Source organism: Diadema antillarum, unplaced genomic scaffold (assembly GCF_040938485.1).
Source record: "Diadema antillarum isolate AM-2024a unplaced genomic scaffold, OU_Dant_1.0 seq00000377_RagTag, whole genome shotgun sequence".
NCBI classification, from domain to species: Eukaryota; Metazoa; Echinodermata; class Echinoidea; order Diadematoida; family Diadematidae; genus Diadema; species Diadema antillarum.
This window is the reverse complement of record NW_027271376.1, coordinates 765068-790290: the sequence shown is the minus strand read 5'-3', so window position 1 is coordinate 790290 and position 25223 is coordinate 765068. Positions and strand designations below refer to the sequence as shown.

At 38.4% G+C, this 25223-nt stretch overlaps 1 protein-coding gene across 1 annotated transcript in view; it reads left to right on the top strand.

The window, feature by feature from the left end:
- Positions 1 to 2181: 2181 nt before the first annotated feature.
- Positions 2182 to 25223, top strand: part of LOC139731529 (dihydrolipoyllysine-residue succinyltransferase component of 2-oxoglutarate dehydrogenase complex, mitochondrial-like) — a 51585-nt gene continuing 28543 nt past the window's right edge. The window contains exons 1-5 of the mRNA XM_071642411.1: positions 2182 to 2263; positions 8656 to 8689; positions 12131 to 12185; positions 14681 to 14772; positions 15387 to 15461. Of these exons, the coding sequence (XP_071498512.1) occupies positions 2186 to 2263; positions 8656 to 8689; positions 12131 to 12185; positions 14681 to 14772; positions 15387 to 15461 (334 nt within the window). The 5' untranslated portion in view covers positions 2182 to 2185. The remainder of the gene's footprint in view (positions 2264 to 8655; positions 8690 to 12130; positions 12186 to 14680; positions 14773 to 15386; positions 15462 to 25223) is intronic.

The following is a 25223-nucleotide window of genomic DNA, read 5'->3' as shown; positions in this document are numbered from 1 at the left end:
CCGACCGAGCGAGATCGAGAGAATCCACTAGGAACTAGCTAGCTGTGAGCTAGTAGTAGAATCGAGTCGAGACGTGGAGACAGACAGCGAGCGCGCGGCGCACAGCATGCGGCAGAGAGAAAAAGGGGGTAAAATGTAGGGTACACCGTCCATTATTTCTCGTCGACAGGGAAAGGTTTCATCACAATATAAAAAGGAGAACTTAGAAGATCACACTTCACACATACTTCAATATCGAGGCAAAACTTTATACTACTCTTACTTGTTTACAGCCAGCAGGCAGAGGTAGTAGGTAGACAAAGTACCGCGCATGTTGTTCTTTTCCGTCCAGTCGTAGGGGATAAACCAACGCCGATTTACTGTGGGTGTGTGTACGTGTGGTGTGAGTGTGTACAATGTGTTGATAACCACGTGCGCGGGCGCAGACTGGTGTTTACAAAATGATCGCGATGTGCTATTTGTTTTTGTTTTGTTTTTCTGTGTTTTTCCCTTTTCAAGAACTCGGTACTTTTCTCCTCTGTAGCTGAATGGGAGGGTGGGGTAAGTCAATGAGCCATTTAGAAGGAGGAGGAAGAAGAAGAAGAGGAGGAGGGTCAGAGCAGGGAGAAAAAGACGAGGAGGGAGGAGGAGATAGGAAGCCGAGGAGAGGGGGAGGGGAGGTGAGGCGCAGAGGACGAGGGAGCGGGATTCAATCCTTTGAGGAAGACGGGGAGGAAACATGAGAGGGATAAGCGTTTCGAGATCATTTTTTTTTTTTTAAATCTTAATGGACTTGCCACCTTAAAACAAAACAGAGAAATACACTTGTAATATATTATGTTGAGTTTGGCTCTTTCCTTCAATTGTCTATTCAGTGCTTCTGCTTCTTACTGAACCATGCATGGCAGGATCAAATGCCCTGGAAAGTTGTTGTTGTTGTTGTTGTTGTTTTTTTTTTTGGGGGGGGGGTCGCTGCACCGTCGGGATGGGTGCAAACTCTGGATGGGTCAACCAGGGTCACGTTTCATAAAACCAGGGAGGTGGAAAGAGCACACCTCCCTGATAAAACTAATTGTTATCAGTGACAACTGCCAAATTTCTGTGACAAATTTGCTCTTAGCCAATCAGATGCAAGGATTTCAGTAGCTTATAACAACCATGACAACTTGTCACTGCATATAACAAGTTTTATGAAATGGGGCCTTGGTCATCTATGGTAGGCGTAACTCCTACCCCCTCCGGAGTTGACGGAAAAGAATCTCCGGATGGAATCCTCTGGAAGGGGGTTTGTTATAATTTTTAATAACTTTTTGAAGAGCCAATTTTTTTTTTTTTTTTTTTTTTTTTGCTCCTTAAAAACAGGGAGGGGGCGAAAATTACATAAAACCAACCTATAAACGCAAATAAAAGACCATGACTCCTTCAGCGTTTCTCCAAAGGTGGGGATGGTATGATTGATCCTTGACGCCCCTCCCTTATTGGCCATAGCCCTCTCCCCTCCCCCCCCCCCCCCACAAAAAAAAAAAAATCCAATCATATACCAGTGGCAGTATAGTATTAGGCCTACATATTTATACGTTTTTTGCCTGTCAAATCAAGACCGTAGATGTTATTGGCGTTTTGATCATCCACCTTTCCGACAAAAGAAAAAAAAATATCATGTGTTTTGTCCGGGTATCAGTTTTCCTGCCCCTTTGCTACTCTTCCTTATTACTTTTTTGTTTTAATTCTTTGATTCATCGCACTGTTTTGATTTTATCACTACATTGTAGTTATGGTTGGCCTTCTGTGTATGTGTCGGCTTCCCTTCGATGAATCGACGTTGCGATATGGACAGTCTAATACCGTTCGTTGTAATCGATAGAATAATTTATAATCGATATACATTAGACTTTTTATCCACGAGGATTTTCGTCTTTCGCAGAAAATTCATCCTCACAACATTGGTACTTGTGTACTAACAGTGTGATTAGAGACTAATGTGAAAATATCCATAATCGATCTGCTTATAGAACTTCTAATTAAATATTTTTTATTATGATATATATCTTTTTCAAACCCTTAAACCTATCACATATAATTCATTTATTCTTTTATTATTAAAAATCTTATATTTGGCAGTTTCATATTGCTCATCAATCGGTAATTTAAACCAATAGCGCATGGGAGATATGCATTACCAAATTGGCAGCTGAAAACCGGCGAGATGGCGATGTTGTCGGCTAACATTTTGCGACGGATTACGCGATTTCATCCTAATCGTGTCACATTTTCAGCAAATCAGGTATATTTCTGTTTGAATATACTTCAAGTGGTATGTCAGTAGGTCAATTATATGTGGATCCACATCAGTAACGAAGTCTTACGTTCATTTATTACACCCTACTGATCCCTCATAATCATCAAATGGTCATACAAACTCATAGTCGTACATAGGCCTAGTCCGTACAGCATATTACTGGAATACTGGCAATGCATACAGACTGTGTAGGCCGATATTGTGTGCACACAGTCACAGTACAGTAGTACACGCACAGCTACAACTTCACTTCGGCTGTTATTTTGTACTAATTGTAGAGTTGTAACCAAAGACGCTTAACTGATAAGACAGGAAAGTGCGCGCTAATCCTGTACAAAACAAATGGACTGTGCGCGGTCCTCATGCGTATTACGCATATCACCTGAGAGTGAGACCACTCGGTTAACTTTACAACAGTGCGTCTCGGCTCATTGCCTCAGGTGATGTGCGTCTTTGCCTGAGACGCGCTGTCTTTGAAGATGTTGTTGTTTATCAAGCGTCTTTGTTTGTGATATCATGTCATTGCCAAATTTTTACCTCTACGAAATAATCCTTATTACTTTCAAATCTCGTTCTTTAAAATAATCCCCTTAATTGACAAAAAGCTACGACTATAATTTTTAAATCTTTTTAAGATAATAAAAATACCACGACCTTTGGAAATGAATGATGTTTCTAGGTGTACCGTAGTTATGGGTAAACTCGGCCTAGCGGGTAAAGTCGCCCCCAAGCGCGCGCATTACAAGTAGTTGTGCTGCGCGCGCTGGGGGCCGACTTTACCCGCTAGGCCGAGTTTACCCATATGTACGGTACTGAGTTTGTACTTATTTCTAGCTCTCTTTTGTATTGTCATGTAGGGTAGCCATTTTGTGTCCATTTTTATCGCCCGCCTTCGTATCTTGTTATCTCTACTATCTTTGGTTGTAACCAAAGACGCTTAACTAATAATAAGACAGGAAAGTGCGTGCTAATCCTGTACAAAACAAATGGACAGCGCGCGGTCCTCAAGCGTATTACGCGCATCAACTGAGACGCGCTGCCTTGACGCTTGATAAACAGCAGCAGCAGCTTCGGGGACAGCGCGTCTCGGGTGATGTGTGTCTTTGCCTGAGACGCGCTGTCGTTTAAGATGTTGTTGTTTATCAAGCGTTTTGATTGTGAGATCATGTTGTTGCCAAATTTACCTCCACGAAATAATCCTTATTACTCTAAAATCTCGTTCTTCAAAATAATCCTCTTAATCGAAAAAAAGCTACGACTATAATTTTTAAATCTTTTTAAGATAATAAAAATACCACTACCTTTGGAAATGAATGATGTTTCTAGGTGTACTGAGTTTGTACTTAGCTCTCTTTTGTATCGTCATGTAGGGTAGCCATTTTGTGTCAATTTTTATCGCGCGCCTTCGTATCTTGTTATCTACTATCTTTGGTTGTAACATGGGTTTTGTCATGCCTGTATACAACATAGCATAACGTTAGTTCCGGTGTAGATAAATGGGCATACTTGTGAAATAGGCCCCACCGCTGTGTGTCCGTACTAAATACAACCTTACCTTGTGTACCTAACCCTTAACCCAAACCCTAACTTAACCTTGCCTGCGAACGCAAGGGTGCACGCGCACTGCGGTGGGGCCTATTTCACAATTTTGAAGATAAATGATTCCTACCGATAGCTTGACTGGAGTCTCTCTATATGGCGGCAACACATTGGCACAGACTGTCATGTAGATCTAGACTTCTAGTTCTAATTTTAGCTCTCCGTACTAGTGGTGTATGTTGCCATTAATTAAGTTCCAACCCTGTACTGAGCACTATGGTTTGACTGCCGTATGCCATGTATTAAATTTTACGCAGCGCCTTGGTCAACGCAGCAGCGCAAGCGCGGATCCCTGACATGCATAATTCATGTCGCCCCAGAACCCACTGAGAATGCCTGCCGCTTCACCACTCAACTCCCGATTGCGTACAGAATATCGTTATCTCGACTATCGGCTGTGCGATCGCAGCAAGGAGAGAGCTAAAAATATCTTGGCCTCTTCTCTCTCGGGCTCTCTCCGCTCCGCGATGCGCTTGCCAGGTCTTACCTCGTTGCTGATTGGCTGAGTCACGACTGCATTGGCCATGTATATTGTGAGCACCGTGTCTCGCTTGCTGCTTCGCTAGCATGCACAGCACGTGTAGTCACTGCACACTATCCCGCTCTCGTAACCCGTTTGTATGTACTCTAACAGCCTCGCAGTCCACCGCTGGTATCGGGTAGGTCGCTCGCTACGGAAATCAAACATTTTCAACATTGATCTATGCACTTCAAACATCCTCGCACATACATTGCACATACTCGCACACGGTAAAAGTAGCATCAAAACACTGATAAATCGCTCGAGAATTCATTAAAAAATATCACGAGGATGAAAAAAAATTGCATGTACGACCAAAACTACTCCTTTGATGACATATTCCTGGCACAGATTGCCGGAAAATTCTATAATATAGGGCGAAATTATATGGAAAATTTACGTTGTTTTCCAATAAGCCATGGAGGTGTACATGGTATCAACGTAAAGCTTATGAATGGAAGAAAGCGATGATGTCGTTTTTGGAAGGCATTGTGGGAGAGCAAGCCGACCAACGAGGGAAAACCCTTCATAGTTGAAAGCGATAGCAAATCGATCATCAACCGATACTAGCTTGCCGTCGTCTGCTGTGGTCTGACGTCATCGCTCATGAATGGCGGGAGTGCAAACCGTAGTGCTGAGTGATGAAATGGCGGAGTATGTAGCCATAGACTGAGAATATGATGGGTCTACTGAGCAAGTGTCAATACATTGCATAATAGTGTAAAGTATGACACTGCACTGTCACTGTGGCCTGTGTATTAACGTTGTAGTTAGACCCCCTACACATTGACCACTTTTTGATTAAATACCTTGTATTGTAGAAAATATCCCTCAGTTTCACCTTTGATATTCTCATTTCACTCAAATGGTCAAGCAAGGAAGGCAGAAAATACCGCAGATTCATATCCCGGGCTTGCCTTTAGATTGTTGGCTTGTAGACAACTAGTCGAAAGTGCAGAATTCGTGATGACAAACGCAAGTAATATCTTTTTACTGCACGCTGCTGGTGCAAGCTCACTTTAATTGACTGCCCATTCTCCCATTGATAAAGTGAATGGCAAAGACATGTTAACAATGCAATTTAATTACCGGTATGTGTATTAGCCTATTACTAGTGAGGGTTTTCTTTAGTCCTTTTTCCTATTGTTTCTTCGGGTTATTTACCTGTAAAGCAAGCTGCCCATGATTCGACCATAACGCTGTCCAAAATTCGACTGCCTGCTACATGTACAACGTACAGCGTGTGGTCGAATGTTGGCACGGGAGGGGGGGGGGGTGGTCGAACCTTGGCATTTTTGCTTTATCACCCTAATTTCTCTTGTTTTGTATTCATGTTCGAATATTCCAGCATATTGCACTCTGTCCCACATGTATTTTTTATTTTAAATGCAAAAAAGCCAATGCCCGAGGGTCGTTGATCTAAATACATTTTGTACATGTACATGTACATGAAGGTGGTCAATGAGTAGTAGACTTTCTATAATGGAAGATTTGATCAGCATTAGATCGGGCTCGATGCAGGAACTAAAAATCAATTAGCAATTTTGGCAATTTAAAGAAGTTCAAAATTTGGAGAAAAAAAATGCATATTGACATTATGTGTGTGTGTATCTGTGTGTGTCAGTTTATCAGTCTTTATGTGCGTGGTCTTGTGCAATCAAGGAACTGCATGTCTATCCAACTTCATTCAACTTGCCATAAATCATTTTGTTGTGCAATGTTTTGTTTTTTTTTTTCTCCTGGTTTCTTGAAAGGGTTGTTGTATAATATTACATGGCTAACAGTTTCAGATAGTGCAGGCAGTGTACACGGAGATCGCTTGTATTTGTAAACTAAAAAGCGAGTTGTTTTGAGTGACGACATGAAAGTCAACGTCTATATTGACACTACCCACTGACTGATTTGGTTCAAAATTACGTGAGTGACTGCAAATTACAGTACGTACAAAATAAGATGTTAAGTATATCATGTGATTTTTGATTTTGGTGCAATTGGGTTTCTGGAATTTGAGATATCTACCCGGATCCGAAAGTTCATTAGCGCTGGTTCTATTCCAGTTCAAGACTGCAGGCACAAATTGTAGGCTTCTACTTGGGGTTTGTTACTGGGTAAATTCCAATAATTTAGGGTAATACTCCAGGTTTGTATCTAGTCTATGGAATTACATGGAATGACATGTTTGCAGCTGCAGCTGGCTGGTGCCTTCTTCCATATGGTTTATTACTGCAATCCTTGTCTACTTTGCAGTTGTGTAATAATTGTACAAATTCAATACTTTAGTATGTTATTTAGTACTTTGTTAGTTCTTGATAAAATTATAAATGTCATAAGCAATGCTGTTATGCAGGATGCATGCAGTGTACAATTGTATGTGGATATGCACACACACACACATACAAAAAAGAAAAAGAAAATAGGTATGCTACACACTGCAGTATACTCCCTGCCTGTGGGCATTTTGAAGTTCGCTAATTATTCAGGAAAAGGTTTTTGACATCCAATATGAAGATGCAAATAGTGAAGTGATGATGTTATCCCCTGAAACCTTGCAATATGATTTATACATACAAACTTTTGTAAAATTTCCAGTTTTTCATTCAAATGCAATTACGCTCCAATATGAATTCCTGATATCTAATTGATCATCATTCTGAAGTTATTCAACCAGAAATTACATGTACACATTATGTTTAGCAATTTACAACAGAAACATTGAATTTTTGTATTTTTTTTTTGTACATGATCAATGGAAAATTGTGAGGTTATTACAGTTGTACATCATCAGCTCACTAATTTGCATATTCATATCATCTTTACAAGAACTGTTCTACAGAAATTAGGAAAATTCTACAAAATCATAACGTCCCTAATTCTTATCCAATATTGATTAAATTTTCACTGTTACGCTCATAAGATTTACTCTTTCTTATCAGACTAACTTATAACTGGACTGAAATTCCTCTTTAAAGATCCAGTAGCATGGAGACACCATGGAAATTGATTTGGAAGGCTGGCTGGCTGGGATATATATATTTGAGAATGCCCTTAGCAAAGTGTGTACTGCTTTCTCGCTGATCTCTCTGTATTACACACACAGCCAAAGAATCTCAACTGGAGTCGACTGATACCAATAGAGCGTACGCTTTAATGCACATGCAATTGCTGATAGGCACTGTATGTGTTTTTTAGCTGAATGTGAAAATTTCACGCATTAGTGATTAAAGATGAAATACTTGATGTAAAACATTAATACATTACCAGGCTTTATTTTGCACAGAGCTGTTTGAAGTTGAAATTAGAATTAGGGAGGAAGAGTATCGCTGTTCTCTTCTTGTACTGGAAAATTTTTTCTCTAGAGATAAAAATCATGAAAAAAAAATGATATAAGTCAAGGGTATACCTGCTCCGTTCCTGTTGGGGAAAATTTTATGTGGATACAAATCTTGGGTGTAATTGTGTGTGGCATTATCCCATATATACCACAAGAACAGTAATCACAGTTTAATAAATTGATATGAATTGATTCATATTCCATGATTCATTCAAATTAGTTCAAAGGGTAATCAGTGATAACCCCGACCATATGCTAATGAGATCTTATTTTGAATGTCAGAGACGCATGAGCAATGTAAGTAGAAAATAGTGTCTTTTCACTTTTAACATGATCGTCTGAATTTTCTAATCAGTGTGATTTATCTTAGCTTTTAAACCTTGCTAATTGAAACTCATGGATTATTTGCAAGGGTGGAAATAGTGTGCAGTTTAAAATCACTTATAAAAAAAAAAATCTCTGAAATGATCAAGCTAGTGCTCTTGTGACTTATACCCTACAGTTTAGAAGCAAGTTTTGATCATTTGTGTATCATTAAGATGCACAAACAGATGAAAGTCATGCACGGAATTTATAATAATCTACCTGTCAAATTAAAATGCCATCAATTATCTCGGTTTTCTCTTTACAAAAATCTTAGCCATGCCATAGACATTTCGTTAGCATGTGTGTGTGTGTGTGTGTGTGTGTGTGTGTGTGTGTTTAGAACAAAACAGATGAAGAAAAGTCTTCCGTAGCCTAGAGATGCCCTTTAAATTTCAATAACTATGGGATTCTGATGAAACTCCCACAATTCTGTTGATTTTATTTGATTCTACCAAAACAACAAAAGCATGACAGTGAATTGCATCTTACCAGTTGGGACTCAGGAAACCTTTAAGTTGCCATGGATTGCTCTATTTCTCATTTTCGGTTTTGTCTTTGCAGACTTGCTTGCCAAGGACCATTCAGAAGGAACTTGGTAAGTACAGGACAGCTGTGAGTAGTTTTTATGCCTCCGCCATGAAGTGGTGCCGGAGGCATTATGTTTTCGGGTTGTCCGTCCGTCCGTCCGTAATGAATTTTGTGGGCAGCGTAACTAAAAAACCTTTTGAGGTATCCTAATGAAACTTGGCATGTATGTGTATTAGGGGGTGAAGTTGTGCCTATCAACTTTTGGGTGCACATGCTCAAGGCCAAAGGTCAAAAGGTCATGGTCATATACGTAAAATTTCACTATTTCCACCATATCTATGCAATGCCAGAAGATATTTTCTTGAAACGTAGTGTATATACATGTATTACCCAATTAAGATTCTCTGGTAGAAGTTTGGGGTCATGAGGTCAAAGGTCAAAAGGTCAAGTAAAAATATTAAAACTTCACTTTTTTTTCCGTAACTTGGAAATTGTTCAAGGTATCTTCATGGGACATAGTATGTATACATGTACTAACTGGCAGTAATTATCTAGAGAATGTAGGGTTCATGGGGGTCAAAGGTCAGGGGTCAAAGGTCAAGGGCAACACTTCAAAATTTTACTATTTCCCTCATATTTATGCAATGCCACAGGATTATTTTTTTTTTTACACTTGGTGTATGCATGTATAACCTAATAGAGATTCTCTGGAAACTTTCTTCTTTTTTTTTTCTTCTTTTTTTTGCCTCAAAGGTCAAAAGGTCAAAGATCAAGGGGAAGTGCTGAACTAACTTTTTCCTCCATATCTCGGAAGTGGCTCAAGTTATCTTGAAACTTAGTACATATTTATGCATGTTCTGCCTGACAGTGATTATCCTATGAATTTTAGGGTCAAAGGCCAGATAAAAATAGTAACAATGTACTTTTCAATACAGAAATTGCACTTTTTCTCCATACTTTGAAAATTACTCAATGCATAAACTTATGAATGAGTCAAAGTCAAGTTAAAGTCCTTAAACCCGCAAATACATGCTCTCGTATTCATCCAATTAAATCTAGGTCAAGGAAGGTGAACATTCAACACATTTGTTACAAACTTGTCATTGTAATATTTTGCCAATTTTGTGAAAATGTAATCACACATTGTCCACATGTACGTACTATAGACCTATTTGGAGAATCATGCATTATGGCGGAGGCATACAACCAGTCGCCTTAGCGACATTTCTAGTTAGCCATAGTTAATACAGTATTCAAATCCACAACATGACTTGACTTGGAGATAATTAAGTAGACTTCTCCCAAGCAGCAGTGAGATGTCATATTTGCAAGTGATGGTAAACTACAGCTGAATATAAGTAGTGTTCTGATCATTACGTAGATGTCAGAAATAATTATTGCCATCAACGTGAATCTTTTAAAATGTATTCTTTTGTACCTTTCAGCAGTGGCTAGAGGAAACAATAGTTCTTGTCTCTATTAAAGTATCCTATGAGGGTTTTAGGCTCATGAAATGCATAATCTTGACTTGTGAAGCTTACATGTACAATACATGCATGTATAGTTCTGATAGATGGGTGTGGATAAAATGTTCTCCAAAGCAAAAACATCCCCAAATAACCCTTTTGATGTCAAAGACCAAGTAAGTTAAATCTATTGTCAATCTGGCAAGAAGGTACAGACATATCAACAATGCAGGTTAATGTGCATTGTAATTATAAATTTGTGTTCAGCGATTGACTACTCAAATTCTTAAGTATTGGCAAAATAAAACTGAATGAAATGGACTTGTGTATGGGGAGGATTAAAATTGTTCTGTTCTGCTCTTTCATCATAAAGTTAATCTTATCTATGACCAAATAGCTTACGCACGATGATATCATCTAGGTATTTAATACTATGAAGAATATTTATGATGATAACTTTGTGATTGTTTTAAAAATTAGGTAATTAATTGAATGGGAAGTAGCAACATTCTTGTCCAAATTTCATGTGCCTGTACATCATGATTTACATACTATGTATGACATTTTCTGTGATATCATCAAAAATATGTGTGAAGACAACAAAGTTATGGTGATTTTGGATAGCTTCAGGCAAAGACTACCCTTTGCTCTAAAGCATACTTCTGCCAATTCATTTGCACAAAGTGCAGGTTGATATTTTTATGGGTGATTATACTATAGGTATGTTGTGATGTCCTTGACTATAGAAGGATCTATGTAAAATTTGATGATGAAGAGATGTTTTATAAGCAATTTGGAAGAGAAGCCAGAAGGTCACACTGCTATGCATTACATTACTCTTTTACTGTTGCAAATCATTTATACTGTTAGGACGATACAACTGTATTTTATCTCAAATAAGAAGTTGTGATGGATTCCATTGATAATGATTGACTTCAGTGGTTTCAGATAAAAATGAAAAGAAGTTTGTGAAAAACAAATTGGCAAATAATAGAAGTGATGCCATTTAAATAACATTACATTGTATTTAAAAACAAAGAATGTGAGATTTTTGTTTTCTTAGATTTTTTTTTTTAATGGACTTTTCCTCTCTGTCTTGGAGGATTGTAACAACTTCATTGTTATCAAGCCATACAGAACATGTGAAAGCAGCCTTAGTTTGTATGCTCAGATTTTATTTATCTTGATACATGTATTGCTTACCTTTCTAACTTACTGCAGTCATTAGAAATTACTTTTACATGGGAGTATTTTTCCCCTAATAGAATGTCAATACATGACTATCGAGCATTATACCATTTTGGTCCATGAATTTTGTGTGATAAACTGCACTGACTTTATGCTCAAATGCGGATGTTACTATTGTTACTATTTTGATTCATTTTCAAATTTTATGCATGACCAGAATGAATGTATTAATGGAATATTAGAAGTAAATATGAGTTGCATAGATTTTCTCCCCTCTAAAACAACATCAGGCAGAAGAAAAAGGATATTGAGTGTTATTTTGTGAACATATGAGGCAAGGTTTAATGCAGTATGAAAGTTGCTGCAACCAAGAGTAGTGGAATGAGAGCAATTCATTGAGAATGATAGAGTAGAGAAAATGTTAATTATCTACAACTTTCTCAGTATTTTTTCTATTTTGCTCAAATTGTCGCATTTCACTGCTCTGCCTGCACAGAATTGTATTTATTTGTTTGTTTGTTTGTGTTTGTTTGGGAGGTGGGGGGGGGGTGTATTCTTCATCTTATTTAAAAGTGGCCAAAACATTCTCGCATTTGTCTGCATTGCCTTGAGTTTGCTATACTTTTGATGAGGTATGAAACCCTCCCTGGACAACCAAATTAGTCCTATCTTCTGCTTTGTAAACCCTCCCTGGACAACCAAATTAGTCCTATCTTCTGCTTTGTTACAAGACAAATGTATTCCCCTCTCTTTTATCTTTCCATCACTACTTGGCAATATGCAGAAGTGCATAGTTTACACATTGTTTTCATTGTGAGAATAACAATTTGTCTCTCTTGCTCTGCCTGGGGCAGGCTCTGATGGCTGCCCAGGAAGATTCTACAGCAGACACTGCCATCAGTCTCTAAGGTAGGTAGACCACAGTCTTACCCCATCCTCTCTCCCTCGCCACGGCCGAGCGTCTTTTCATGCTGGCTCTTAATTTCACCCCCGAGTAACCACATTAACGGTGCTGACGGGCGACTTGTTGCTTTCCATTCACTGGCTTCACAAAGGATCCCCCCTACCACCGATTGTTGGTAGCGTTATTGATCGCAAGAGTATGGAAACTTGGGGTCCTTCATTTCCATTCTTACAATCATATTGATATGGATCATTAATAACGAAAGAAGGCCACAGCGGGAGTACAAATTGTCTCGCGCATGGCGGATTATGAATAATTCACACCCCTGCTTGGATGCATTAAGAAGATCAACAAGACGACAATAAAATAAGGGAGTTTTATTGATGCCCTCTTTCCCAGTCAGATGAAATAGAATGATATTAATTTCCATCTCTCTCTTTCTCTCTTGGTGTGCTGTTATGCAACGAAGCATGGACAAGTGATGGGGCACTCTTGTGTGGCAGGATAAGCAGAAAGGATGCTGCTCATCTTGCAAGTTGGTCAGAAATGGGCAGAACTCGGGGGAGAGACAATGCAAATATTGTAGCTCTCATGAATGAAATACAAATCAGTCATCAAAATGGAATCGGTTGTCGAGGGAAATGAATGAATTGGCAGCAGGGAGCACACAATGGGAATAAATTGCACTGCAGAATTAGCGTTTTTCCAAAACTTGGGAAGGTGGAAGAAACCTCTCCATCAGCTAGATAATATGTCTGACCCATTTTAAGTGCCCACAAATTATCTTGCATCCCCTTGATTAGGTGTAGTGCTCCGCTATTAGATTAGAAGCGAGAGTCTCTTTTTGTGTGTGGGTAAATGCACTCTGGAAGTAGGCTTGCGCTATCAGTCATCTGAGGGAAATCAATTGGAATTGATGAAGGAGATGGATGCAGCTTGCCGCGGCAACAGGTCTCTGCTTGGCTTGAGACCGATGTGTGAGGATTAGCCTCTAATGTGTCGCTCGTTTGTAATCTTTTACCAGCGTGGTGAAAGGCTCATTGCGAAATTGGCTAATGTGTAATTTTTCCTCTGAGATGTATATTCATTAAGTTTCAATGTCATATCCTCAAATTTCACTGGCGTTTGCCTTCTATTGTGGTGGCAAAGTGTCATTCCCGTGGGCCTTCTTGTGTTTAACCACATCTTCATCCCTCCTTTACCAAGCAGAAAGGCCTAGATATAGCGAGCAGTTAAGTGGCTTCTTCACAGTCATAGCAATTATGGCCTTCGTAATTAAAGTACCAAAACTGCCATATATAGACAGACAGTCATGTTCCACACAAAGGGTGTATTTGTGTGTGTGTGGGGGGGGGGGGGGGGGGGGAGGCAAAATAACTCTGCCCCCTGCACCACTGGGCAGCCATGTTTACAAATTGCTACCGATGAAACCACTTATCTGTATATGTAAGCAAAGCTACAACATCAAAGTGGTTATAGCTATGGAAAATGTTCTGTGACAGAATGTATGTGTCTGTCTGTGTTTGTGTATATATCTTTGTTAACTGTAAATTTGAAATAACATAAAAATCTCCTTAAAGCTAGATTTCACCCCCATGCTAAGTGAACAAATGAAGAGAAAGAAGAATTTCAGCATATTAGACATATAGCATAAAGAAATTTTAAGACTTTGAAGGAGTTTCACATCCATTTCAATAAAACAGTGCTATTCAATTGTCAAAACGACATTTGCTGGGTTATGATGTCATTTCCCCATGATTCTTCTGTTGACCTGCACACAAATCTTTAGTAGATTTCAGTTGTTGCACTGAATTCTAGTAGAAACAGTTGTATCCAAGACATCAAATTATTGTGATGTTGAAGTAACCTGGCAGTGATGCCTGTAGATGGAAAGTGGTTGCAGTTTGCTAAAGTATTGACTAAGAATACTATTTTCGTAAGATCTTCTGAGCAAACCAATGTGAGAGTTATGAGGTAATGACATTATTACTTTGTGTGATGTACAAATGTGGCTGTGACCTCGGTCACTGTCCACTGAAAACAAGACGCTTGTTCATCTTGTGTCTGATTTTGATTAAAAAGTGTGCCCTTGTGTTCGGTTGATTTTAGTTTACTCTGTTTACGAAGGAGAGCCTGGATGATGAGTGGCTTTGCACTTTAAGTAGCATCCTGTTCAGAAGTAGGGAAAAAAGGGTTTAACAAGTTCTTGTAACAGCTTTAACCCAAATAGTGAGTCAATGCCATTTTTGGCATGCAAGAAACAGTGTCAGTTTTCATTGAACTTGCAAGTCTTATGATAGCATGGTGAAGTAGGACTATTTACTTTCACACTGTTTTAGTGGTGCTCTTTTTCTTTTTTTCTTTTTTTTTGTGTCTTTGGAATGTGTAATTGTTACACTGAGGTTTGTTTGTTTGTTTGTTTGTTTGTTTTCACACCCATGCTCACTTTAGTTTGATTCCCCCCCCCCCCCCCTCGTATGATGGGATTGCATTTCTATAGGCTACGACCTGTGGCAGCTGCACACCAGAGACTATGTGACTGGCAGTTCTTCAGCACACCTTGCAGGGAATTCAGAGTCACAGCTGTTGCCTGTATGTTCATATAAGATTTTCTTACTCTTCCTTATTACTATTAAGTTATAATTTGTGAAGTGATGGAGGCCTTCCTTTCCTTAGATAGTCTTCTGAGGCAATGTTGATCTATTTTGAGATAAATCAACATCAAGTTTTGTGTGATTTTGCTGTGGGATGTCGTCGGAACAAACCCTTGAGATGAGCAAATCTGACTTAGTGCCCAATGTGCAGAAAGACAAAAGATATTAAGGTATACAGACAAACTGTGAGACACAAGGACTGAATATGCTTGCTAAGTGAAGTTTTATTATTTCAGTAATTCTCCATCATATTTAGAATCCACTGTACTGATTTTTTTGTTATCTTTATTTTTTTTTTGTGATTTCACTGCCTTCATATGTGCTTATTCTGTGCTGCATGAGATATAGCATGTTCTGATATAAAGGGTAACCAATTTTCGAGCTTAACTTCCATACCATTGATTAATCTTGCAGGACATATTTATTTGCAGGATTTAGTATGCCATAGGTTTGTAGTACATGTCAAACGTTCTCCAACGGTATGATTACACCTGGTTTCATTGACTCCACAATTTTTTATTCTCTCTCTCTTTTATTTTCTATGTAATAAAGGTGATGAAGTGAGAGTAGTTGAGACGCCACCCTTTGCAGAGTCTGTGTCAGAGGGAGATGTGAGGTGGGACAAAGGTGAGTAACAGCACACCATTTTCTCAGATACATATGTCTTTGGTGTAAGTAGTGAGAATATTGATCCATTACAGGTTGGTTGAATGTTACGCATGTTCCTTAAAACCCGTCAGTGGTGCAAGCTATCACAGTTTTTCCATAGTGAATAGCAGGAAGGTATTATAAAGTCCATCTTATGAGTCATCATCATTCGTACATAGAGAGTGAGAGAGAGAGAGAGAGACAGCGAGGGAAAGAGATTGAGAGAGAGAGCTGTGTCACGTTTGAAAACATCCATCTGCCTGTTCAGCTTAGCTGAGTCTCTCATTGCAATGGCATCATCTTTGCTACTTTAGATGTGATTGAAGAAAAGTAAAAGGGTGAGCACAGGTAGTTTGTGGGTGGAATGAATAGAGAAATAAATAGATAAATCAATCAGAATATTTGAAATACATAAATGAATGTGTATTCATGAAAAGTTTATTTGTTTAGGCATTTACTACCAGGAAAAAAAAAGGTGAGTTGTATATTGTCGCAAGACAACAAACATCAATATTTTTATCTATGTGTCCTTTATGACAGTGAAATGGGAAAATTATCAAACACTTATGAGCCCATTAGCTGGAAATCTGGTCAAGTGATTAATGTATTTTATGTGTAGGTTTATTTACCCATTTTAGCCAAGAAAACCAAAAATTGGGTCCATTTCTTATGTGATACTACACATATTATTAATGAGAAGTTCTCGCATATATACAATATAAAGCTGTAGTAGGTTGTATACTTACATTTGTACAGCTTCTATTGCTATTGTCAGTGTTGAAGTATTAGTAACAGAGGTCAGAAGTAGTGAATAATTTCATTAATTCCTGGCAGGAGCCAGAATTGCAGCTATGAAATCATATTAAAGAAGTGGGTTGCCAGCCATTGAATAGTCAAATTTCACACAAGAAACTTGTCCGCGAGCCACGTGGTGAGACCGTTGGAGGCGTGATTCTGTACGATTTCAATATCAGGAAGGATTAAACAGGGCTATGAATCCATGTGAAAAGAAAAAGACATCAAGCACCATTCTTGGAAGCTGTGGCAACACACAGCTGTACTTCCCCTAGCTGCCAAAGATTTCCTCCGCCAAGTCGAAGAGGAGAAGCCCGTTGATGTGTGTGTGCAAGGGAGATCGATGTCGCGAAGATGCGGATGAAAGGGCTTCAGGGGTGATGCCGAGGGGGATATGAGCTTGAACCTGACAAGTTCAAGGTGTGAACAGCTGTGGAGGAGCCATGCGCTTCACACCGTGTGACTGCACAGGAGTGTCAGCATTTCCTTCTCGGACTTTTCCTCCAGATGGCATGCCTCCCAGAGACTTGTTGTCGTGATGTGTGTGGAAGTGGCGTTTGAAGTGAATTTAATACCTCAAGTGGGCGTCAAATATCGCAGATCAAGAAGGCAATGTCTGTCTAATGAAGCAAGGGTTGTTTTTCAACTTGGAAAACTAGGTTTTGTGGGCCTCTTTCTTTGGTTATTGAATAACTTGTGTCACCATGTATTTGATGTTTGTTTGTTTGATTTTGTGTGTGTGCGTGTGTGTGTGAGTTTTTTTTTTTTTTTTTTTTTAATGGGGGGCAGATGTTAGATTCCTTATAAATGCCTCATTGTGTTGTTGATTAAAAAAGGAAAGCGGTACCACTGGGCGAAAAAAAGAAGTCTTTATATGTGTTTTATTTTCCTATCATAGTAACAGCTTACCCTTGATTCTGGTTGATCTGATTTTGTAGTGCTTTTTATTTACTTGGCAGATACATGAATCAATAATCAACATATTAATTGTGGGCGTCATTAGCGAGACAAGATAGATTGAATAAAAGGCTTGAATGGTGAACTCTTGAAAACACAAATACAAGATACCACAGTAGGCTTGTGAAATTGATTTGTAGTGATACACAAGACAGTTTGTGAATAAAACTTGTACTTTTTTATGCCTCCACAAGGCATTATGTTTTCGGGTTGTCTGTCCTTCCATCCGTCCGTCCGTCTGTCCGTCCGTCATGAATTTTGTGGACAGCGGAACTAAAAAACCTTTTGAGGTATCCTAATGAAACTTGGCATGTATGTGTATTAGGGGGTGAAGTTGTGCCTATCAACTTTTGGGTGCACATGCTCAAGGTCAAAGGTCAAAAGGTCAAGGTTAAATGCTTAAAATTTCACTATTTCCCCCATATATCTATGCAATGCCTGAAGATACACTGTATTTTCTTGAAACCTAGTGTATAGCGTCCACGTGTGTATTACCCAATTAAGATTCTCTGGTAAAAGTTTGGGGTCATGAGGTCAAAGGTCAAAAGGTCAAGTAAAAATGGTAAAAGGTATCTTCATTGAACATAGTATATATACATGAACTGACTGGCAATGATTATCTAGGCAGTTTGGGGTTCATGGGATCAAAGGTCAGGGGTCAAAGGTCAAGGGCAACACTTCAAAATTTTACTATTTCCATCATATTTATGCAATGCCAGCAGGATTATTTTTTTTTTTAAACTTGGTGTATGCATGTATAACCGAATAGAGATTCTCTGGGTATTTTTTTTTTTTTTTTGCCAAAAAGGTCAAAGGTTAAAAGGTCAAAGATCAAGTGAAAGTGCTGAACTTACTTCTTCCTCCATATCTCGGAAGTGGCTCAAGTTATCTTGAAACTTAGTACATATTTATGCATGTTCTGCCTGACAGTGATTCTCTTATTAATTATAGGGTCAAAGGCCAGATGAAAATGGTAAAAATTTACCATTCAATACAGAAATTGCACTTTTTCTCCATACCTTGAAAATTACTCAATGCATAAACGTATGAAAGGGTAAAGTCAAGTTAAAGTCCTTAAATCCCCAAATACATGCTCTCCTATTCATCCAATTAAATCTAGGTCAAGGAAGGTGAACATTCAACACATTTGTGACAAACATGTCATTTTGATATTTTGCCAATTTTGTGAAAATGTATTATAAAATGGGTTCAAGAATGTAGACAATAGGAAGCGCTGAAATGAGACACACCTCCTTCCTTTACTTCAGTACAATTGCACTGCCTGTAATCCTATGGTAGATTGCCGATCGTCTGTGCGCGCGGCGGCTCCTTTGATGAATTGCATGCATACGCGCTGTCAATCCTGTAAACAACTTCTAGTTCGGGCTGCCGGCCGGCCGGCCTGTCTTCCCTTGTGCATAACATGTGTGGCGTACGTACGTATACTCTACTATACGTACACTTTGTACAGTACAGTAGACCAAGCGTTATGGGACCGGACGCGTACATGGAGTCACTTTGAAGAGCAAATCCAACGATTTAGCAGGTTAATTCTCACGCCGTTTTCAGAGTATGTTGTCTAGTAGGCCTATATGAGGAGTCTATATCAAGTCTTTAAGGTAAAGGGTGCATATTCTATGTAAAATAAGTAAGTTTTCATGCGGGAACTTAAGTGTCCGGAAACCCAACCCCCCATTATACTTATACTGTACATGCGGGACTTCCGCGAGTGCGACGTGCGTAAATGTTTGGGACGAACATCTTCGGACGTCTTGACCCTCAAAGGTACGTGAAAAACGCTGAAAAATGATGTTAGTTTTCGAATTTTCGACCCATTTTATAAAGCAAATGATGCACAGGATTATTTTGTGGCGTTAGTGGAGGCGTAGCTCACACTCAGATATTTACAATGTAGTGCAACATGCACTCGGCTTCGCCTCGTGCATGTTTCACAATTGTAAATACCCTCGAGTGCACCACGCCTACACTAACACACTCTATCCTGTGCATCATTTGTATAATCACACATTGTCCACATGTACTATAGACCTATTAGGAGAATCACGCATTGTGGGAGGCATACCAGTCGCCATAGCGAGATTTCTAGTTTTTCATTATATATTCTTTAATGAATTCATCTGTACATTGTGTTATTGTATTTAGTGTGTATCAATGATGTATGCCACTCTCTGAAGTTGAGAAGTGCTTCTTTTCTTTTCTTTTTTTTTGTACCCTTATTTATTTTTTGCTACGCTCTGTGTCAGATTGACAAAGCTTATACTTTCCTCTTCACATTTATCTAACAATGGTGGATTTGTTATGTGTAAATATTATCACTTTTGAATTCAAATAAGACTAAGAGGTGATATATATTTGTAAACCACATTTGAAAATCCAGAAGCCAAGTTGTAGCGTCTTAGTGGGTTGAGTGAATTTGTCTGTCTGTGTGTGTCTGTGTCTGTTTGTGTGTGTCTGTGTTTTATTGTCTTCGCTTAGCAATGTACTTAACTCCAGCAGGAAGGCCATGGTGACACAGTCGGGATTAGGGGGATTAGGTAATCTCTAATCATTATCATTGACAATAAGTTCCCAGACATCTGTGTCAGTCTATGAAGAAAGCACTCCATCTTGCTTGCTGATTGGTGTACAAAGCACAGTCAGTAAGGTTATATGCCATATTGACAGACCATTTCTTCTCCTGATCAGGAGCGTAGACAAACAGGAACGACGTGTACCTACTCAAAGTGTGCAAGCCAACAACAGACCGTCTGAAGAGCTCAGGGAAATAAGCAGAGATAATTATGGACATGCTCTTTGATAAGTTGGTTTCTGAATGCAAGGCCATGTAGTCAGTAATATTCTTATTTAAAGTGGCCAAGTGATGACCAAGTGATGGCGAGTGTCATCTACTTTACATTAAAATCTTCACATTCTTATTGATTTGTTTAGGGGTCTTGAATGAAAAAAAAAAAAGTATGGCTGTGCTGTAAAACGGACATTCTTGAATTTAAATCATCCTCACGCTATCAAGTAAATATGGACTAAAGAATTCAAGATGATGAAATGAATGTATATTCAGTATTTAATATCTGCGTTTTATGGTGGATCATTTCACTGCATTTAGGCCCTATATACGTAGACATATTTTTCCAATCATTTTCTTTTTTGACTGTTGTACTATACGTACATCACAGAAGTCTGCTGTCAGTAATAGTGTTATATTTTTAAATGTATTATCTTGAACTAGTTAAAATAATTTCTGTCCGATATCAGCGTTAGGATTTGTGTATATGCATGTGCAATGTATATACCTGTTCATGTAGTGTCACATAAAGCAGACTGGAGGGTTTGTTGCTTTGCTATATTAAAAGAAGTGTTCATTTGGCATTCTTAATTCAATTGGAGTATGCAATGTACAATGTCGTCCCACCTGTACATATCTTTGTATATTTACTTGTATCTTTAATAGAAAAGTAGAAAAAATTGAAAATCACATGGGTAATTTTTTACTTTGAGTGATCAGCTGAGTAAATTTTGATCATGGATTTTCCTTAAAACTGTCAATGCGTGGTCACACATGATTTGTGACACTTATCTATAAGAAATGAATAATGGATCAAAATGTGTTAGTCATGTAGCCACACTTGCATGAATTACATTGTATGTCATCCCGAATGTACTTTGTACTGTTGACTTTTGTAACTTGGTGTAAGCACTACTCAAAGGTATGAAATCACTGAAAAGATTTTAATGAAAGTTAGAGCAGCATACAGAATAAAGCTGTTTCCATTGAAAAAAGCCAGCACACAGGCTGAACATGATGTATGCTTCTCAATTCTTTTTTTTTTTTTTTTTATTGAAATTGATGTACCTGTTGTGTTATGAGCCTTGGTAATATTCACCAGAATCAAATTTGGATTTTATGAGTTGTTTCATTTTTTTTTTTTCATTCACATCAATTAGTGTTAAATGTTGATATTTCTTGCATAACATCTACAGCACCAGAACTACAGTCAACTTGATTATTAATTTAGTAATGTGTCAATTATAGTACCTCCTCAAGTGGTATACAATACAGGCTGCATGAGAAATATGAAAGGGGAATGTCAACCAAATATATATGTGGAGTGAATGAATGCAGCAATATTTGTCAAACACACCATTTAATTGCAACTAATTGACAAAATAGAAATGTTGATTTCCAGGAACAAGTAGAGTTAATGAGGGGTGGTTGCTCTGAAATGCCTGGAGTACTAGTAAATAGAAACAGTGGGATTTTATCAGTCACCAGATCTATGTAAAATTAGTATGGCTAAACATGAATTACAAAGGATCAGTCAGCTGGTATAAGATATAATGTAAAAAGTTGTCTTCATATTTAGCATTTGCTGTTTGGTAGTTTGTTTGTTTGTTTGTTTTTCATTTTTGCGTTGATCTTTAACTCAGCTGAGTTTTAAATTGGTCAGGAAGATCACAAGCTGTTATGAAGCATTTGATAATGTGAGAGTTTGTATAAAACTCTGTCTTGGAATCCCTGTAAAACTTCAAAATGAATCGCTAACACACACTTCCATACAATGTACCTGCATACATGTTTAAGGTGATGCCAATTGTGTTGTTGTTGTTGTTGTTGTTGTTTTTAGTACTTCACATCTGATGTATTTCTTGTTATACTGTGGAATTATGATGTTAATTGACAAAATACAAATGAAAGGTGGATCTTTCGATACCCAATGGCCGTGAAAGAGCCTTGTATTGCCTATCTAAAACATAATAGCCATTTAAAACTTAACACCTTTCAATGGGCCTCCTGGATTTAAAGATTCAGTCATGTATACATGTTCTCAGGAATACATTAGGCCTCTTTCAGAAATGAGATATAAATGTACAATGAGAATGAATATTGCCTCTATATATATTTAAATACCAACACCATAAAAAAAAAAAAAACTACTTGAACGACATTATCAATAATAAGTGTCCTTTGTTGATGACTATTGCAATCATTTTATTGCTGCCAGCAAGTTCACATCTCCTTATGATTTCTGACATTGTACTAAATGCTCCGTCAGTCAACCCAGGCAGGATTGCTCAATTACTTACAATATACTCCACGCTATTCTTGGAGTGCTATCAAATATTTATTCAGCATGGTGAAATGGAAAAATAAAATCACCATCGTGCTATCCTTGCTTATCGCTATATCAGTGGGCAGATGAGAACACAAACTTGTGTCTTTCAAAGCAAATATCTTTTCTTGCAGTTTTTTTTTACCTTGACTCACTTAAGCAGATATTACCATACCAGTTATTGATATTTTGCAAAAGAGACGGGCAGTATAGATTGTATCAAATGTCTACATTTAAAACTTGTCCTAATGCTTGCCTTGTCTATGACTTCTGTGCCTCCAACTCTGTATGGCCCCTCACCTTATACAGCCACTGCAAACTCCTGAGGAATTATGTGTTTAAGACTTTGCAGATATTGATAACTTGTTTATGATGGCAATCATCATCCACCAAATACATGTTATGTGTCCCCAAGGGCCAGATTTTCCTGGGTCTCTTACCCAAGGACTCCACAGCAAGCCCATTGTCTGCAAACTACGAGAAATTCCATATCTTGCTCATGGGCCTCTGTACTATATGAATAGTTACCGAGAGTGAAAGAAACGAAAACCAAAATGCTTTGTTTATGCTTATCTAGTTCTGGGATAAGTATGTGTTGTCAAGTGTCTTGATTTTGTGCATTCATGTTTGAGAGAAACGAAAAACAAAATGGGTTGTATGAACTCCTCTAGTTCTTGGATAAGTGTGTGTTGTCAGGTGTCTTGATTTTGTGCATTCGTGTTTGAGAGAAACGAAAAACAAAATGGGTTGTATGAACTCCTCTAGTTCTTGGATAAGTGTGTGTTGTCAGGTGTCTTGATTTTGTGCATTCATGTTTGTACTTATAACTTGAATGCAATGTCTATAGATGATATGCATTGGTGTCAATTTGACCACCAACCTGTCTGTACTGGCCACCTGTCTTCAGGGGTCACTAATGTTTTGGTTGCCATTTTATGGGGATATGACTGTATGTGATTACTTAACTGGTTTGTTGAAATTCTTCTCTTGCATAAGGAAGAAATTAAAGAAGTACTTTAAAAACAGTATCTGAACAGTATCTGTTCACAGTATTTTGTTTTAACCAGTAACATGTCAATAGTCAGTAAACCTACAATTGAATGATGAAATTCAGTGAATACATCTGAATGCAATATAGTGATTGCAGAAAATTTCTGCTTTATACAGTGGAATCTAGTGCAATCTTTTTTCTTTTTTTTCAGAGTACATTGCCATTGGATAGTAAAGTTGTATGCAGTCAATCAAAAGCTGACTGCTCTTTCAGTGCTCTTCTTGATGTGCAATTGTAACCTCTTCATCTTGTAGATGTCATGCCTTTCCGAGTTATACATGTACCTCGTTTTTTGTCGGCCATTTCTCTCAATTGAAGTCACTCTGAATTTTTCATGTATGTGCATATAGTGTGCCAAATGCTTTGTGTGAATCAAAAAATAATGGCTGAGTGATGAAAGATTTGGGGTGGGATGGGGTAAGATGATGTCTCGTCCCAGTCGTCCTTGAAAGTTTCATCCCTCAGGAGTGAGGAGAGCTGACTTGAGCAATCAATGCCGTCAGGTAAAAATAATTGGTAGTTTTAGGAGCTGCCTCTCCGCTGTTTGGGCCACGAGTCATTTATTCCCATCTTACTGACACCTCATTTAAAGACAAGGCTAATTGAGCTATCCAAAGATGAATGACAAATTAGATAAAGTGCTCATCCTTCTTGTCCCGAAACTAATCATTTTCCAGTCCTTGCCTTTTTGTCGGTCTGTGTGTGTTTGTGTGTGCTTACATTTTGTCTGATACCTGCCGTGTGCTGCATACAAGTCCCATTACCGATCTCAAGGGGCTCGTTGGATTCTCATTTCCAACGCTTCATTTGCTCGCCTAAATAATTGATGACATCTTGCTGCTGTCGCATCCTTCTCCCTCCTCCTCACTGCATCTTTCTCTCTCATCCAACTGTTGCTTTTTGCCGCAAGTATAGGGTATTCAAAAACTCAAAGATTTCTACCAGGGTGTGACTTTTTTTCCCCTCTCTCTCCGTACCGGTATATGAATTGTATTTGAGGAATGAAAATGCCTGAGTGCTTTTGCCTCTTTTCATAATCTTGCTATGATATTGTTTTGGAAGAGGTTGTTCTGGATTGAAGCACTGCATCATGCATTGTATTGAAATTGCACTCACAAGCCACATCATTACACAGTGGCACTCCGTCATACAATTGTACCTCAGAGTACAGAAGGAATCGTGTGCTGTTTCAGAAGAGACTTGAACAGAGACTAAGGTTAAGGATACCATGTTATGTCTCTAGCAGTTGTGGTCCTACAGGGGTATGGAGTTTGAAGTCCAATGTAGATTCCTCATAATGTGAAAAAGGTGTTTACTTCTACACAAGATAGTGACACGTTGCATTATCTCTGAAAGTTTGCCACCAATGGCAACGAGAGATGAAATGTTGGCTTGGCATTTGATATGCAAGTCTGTCAACTTATCATCTTTGCTGTTTTTATGTTCTATGTGATTTGTCGTTGTTGTTGTTGTTGTTGAAAAGTACTTGAAAATCAAAAATGTACATTATATACGTAGGTGTATGTGTCTAGCTGAAGTGTGGAAGACAAGGCCATGAGTGCACAAATGTACCTGGCATACTACAATGTACGATGTGTATGTTGCCACCTGTGGGCAGTGGCATTACAATAAATATGCTGCATCACAACTCGACTGGCATTGCTATCAAGGGGAGATTTAAAGAATAAGAATAATGAATGAACTGATTCCAGGCAGATTCTTCTCCAGAAATGTATTATTTATGATACATGTGGTGAACACAGCCCATGAAAGTGTGATTGTAGCACTTCTCCTTTTTGGTATCCCTTC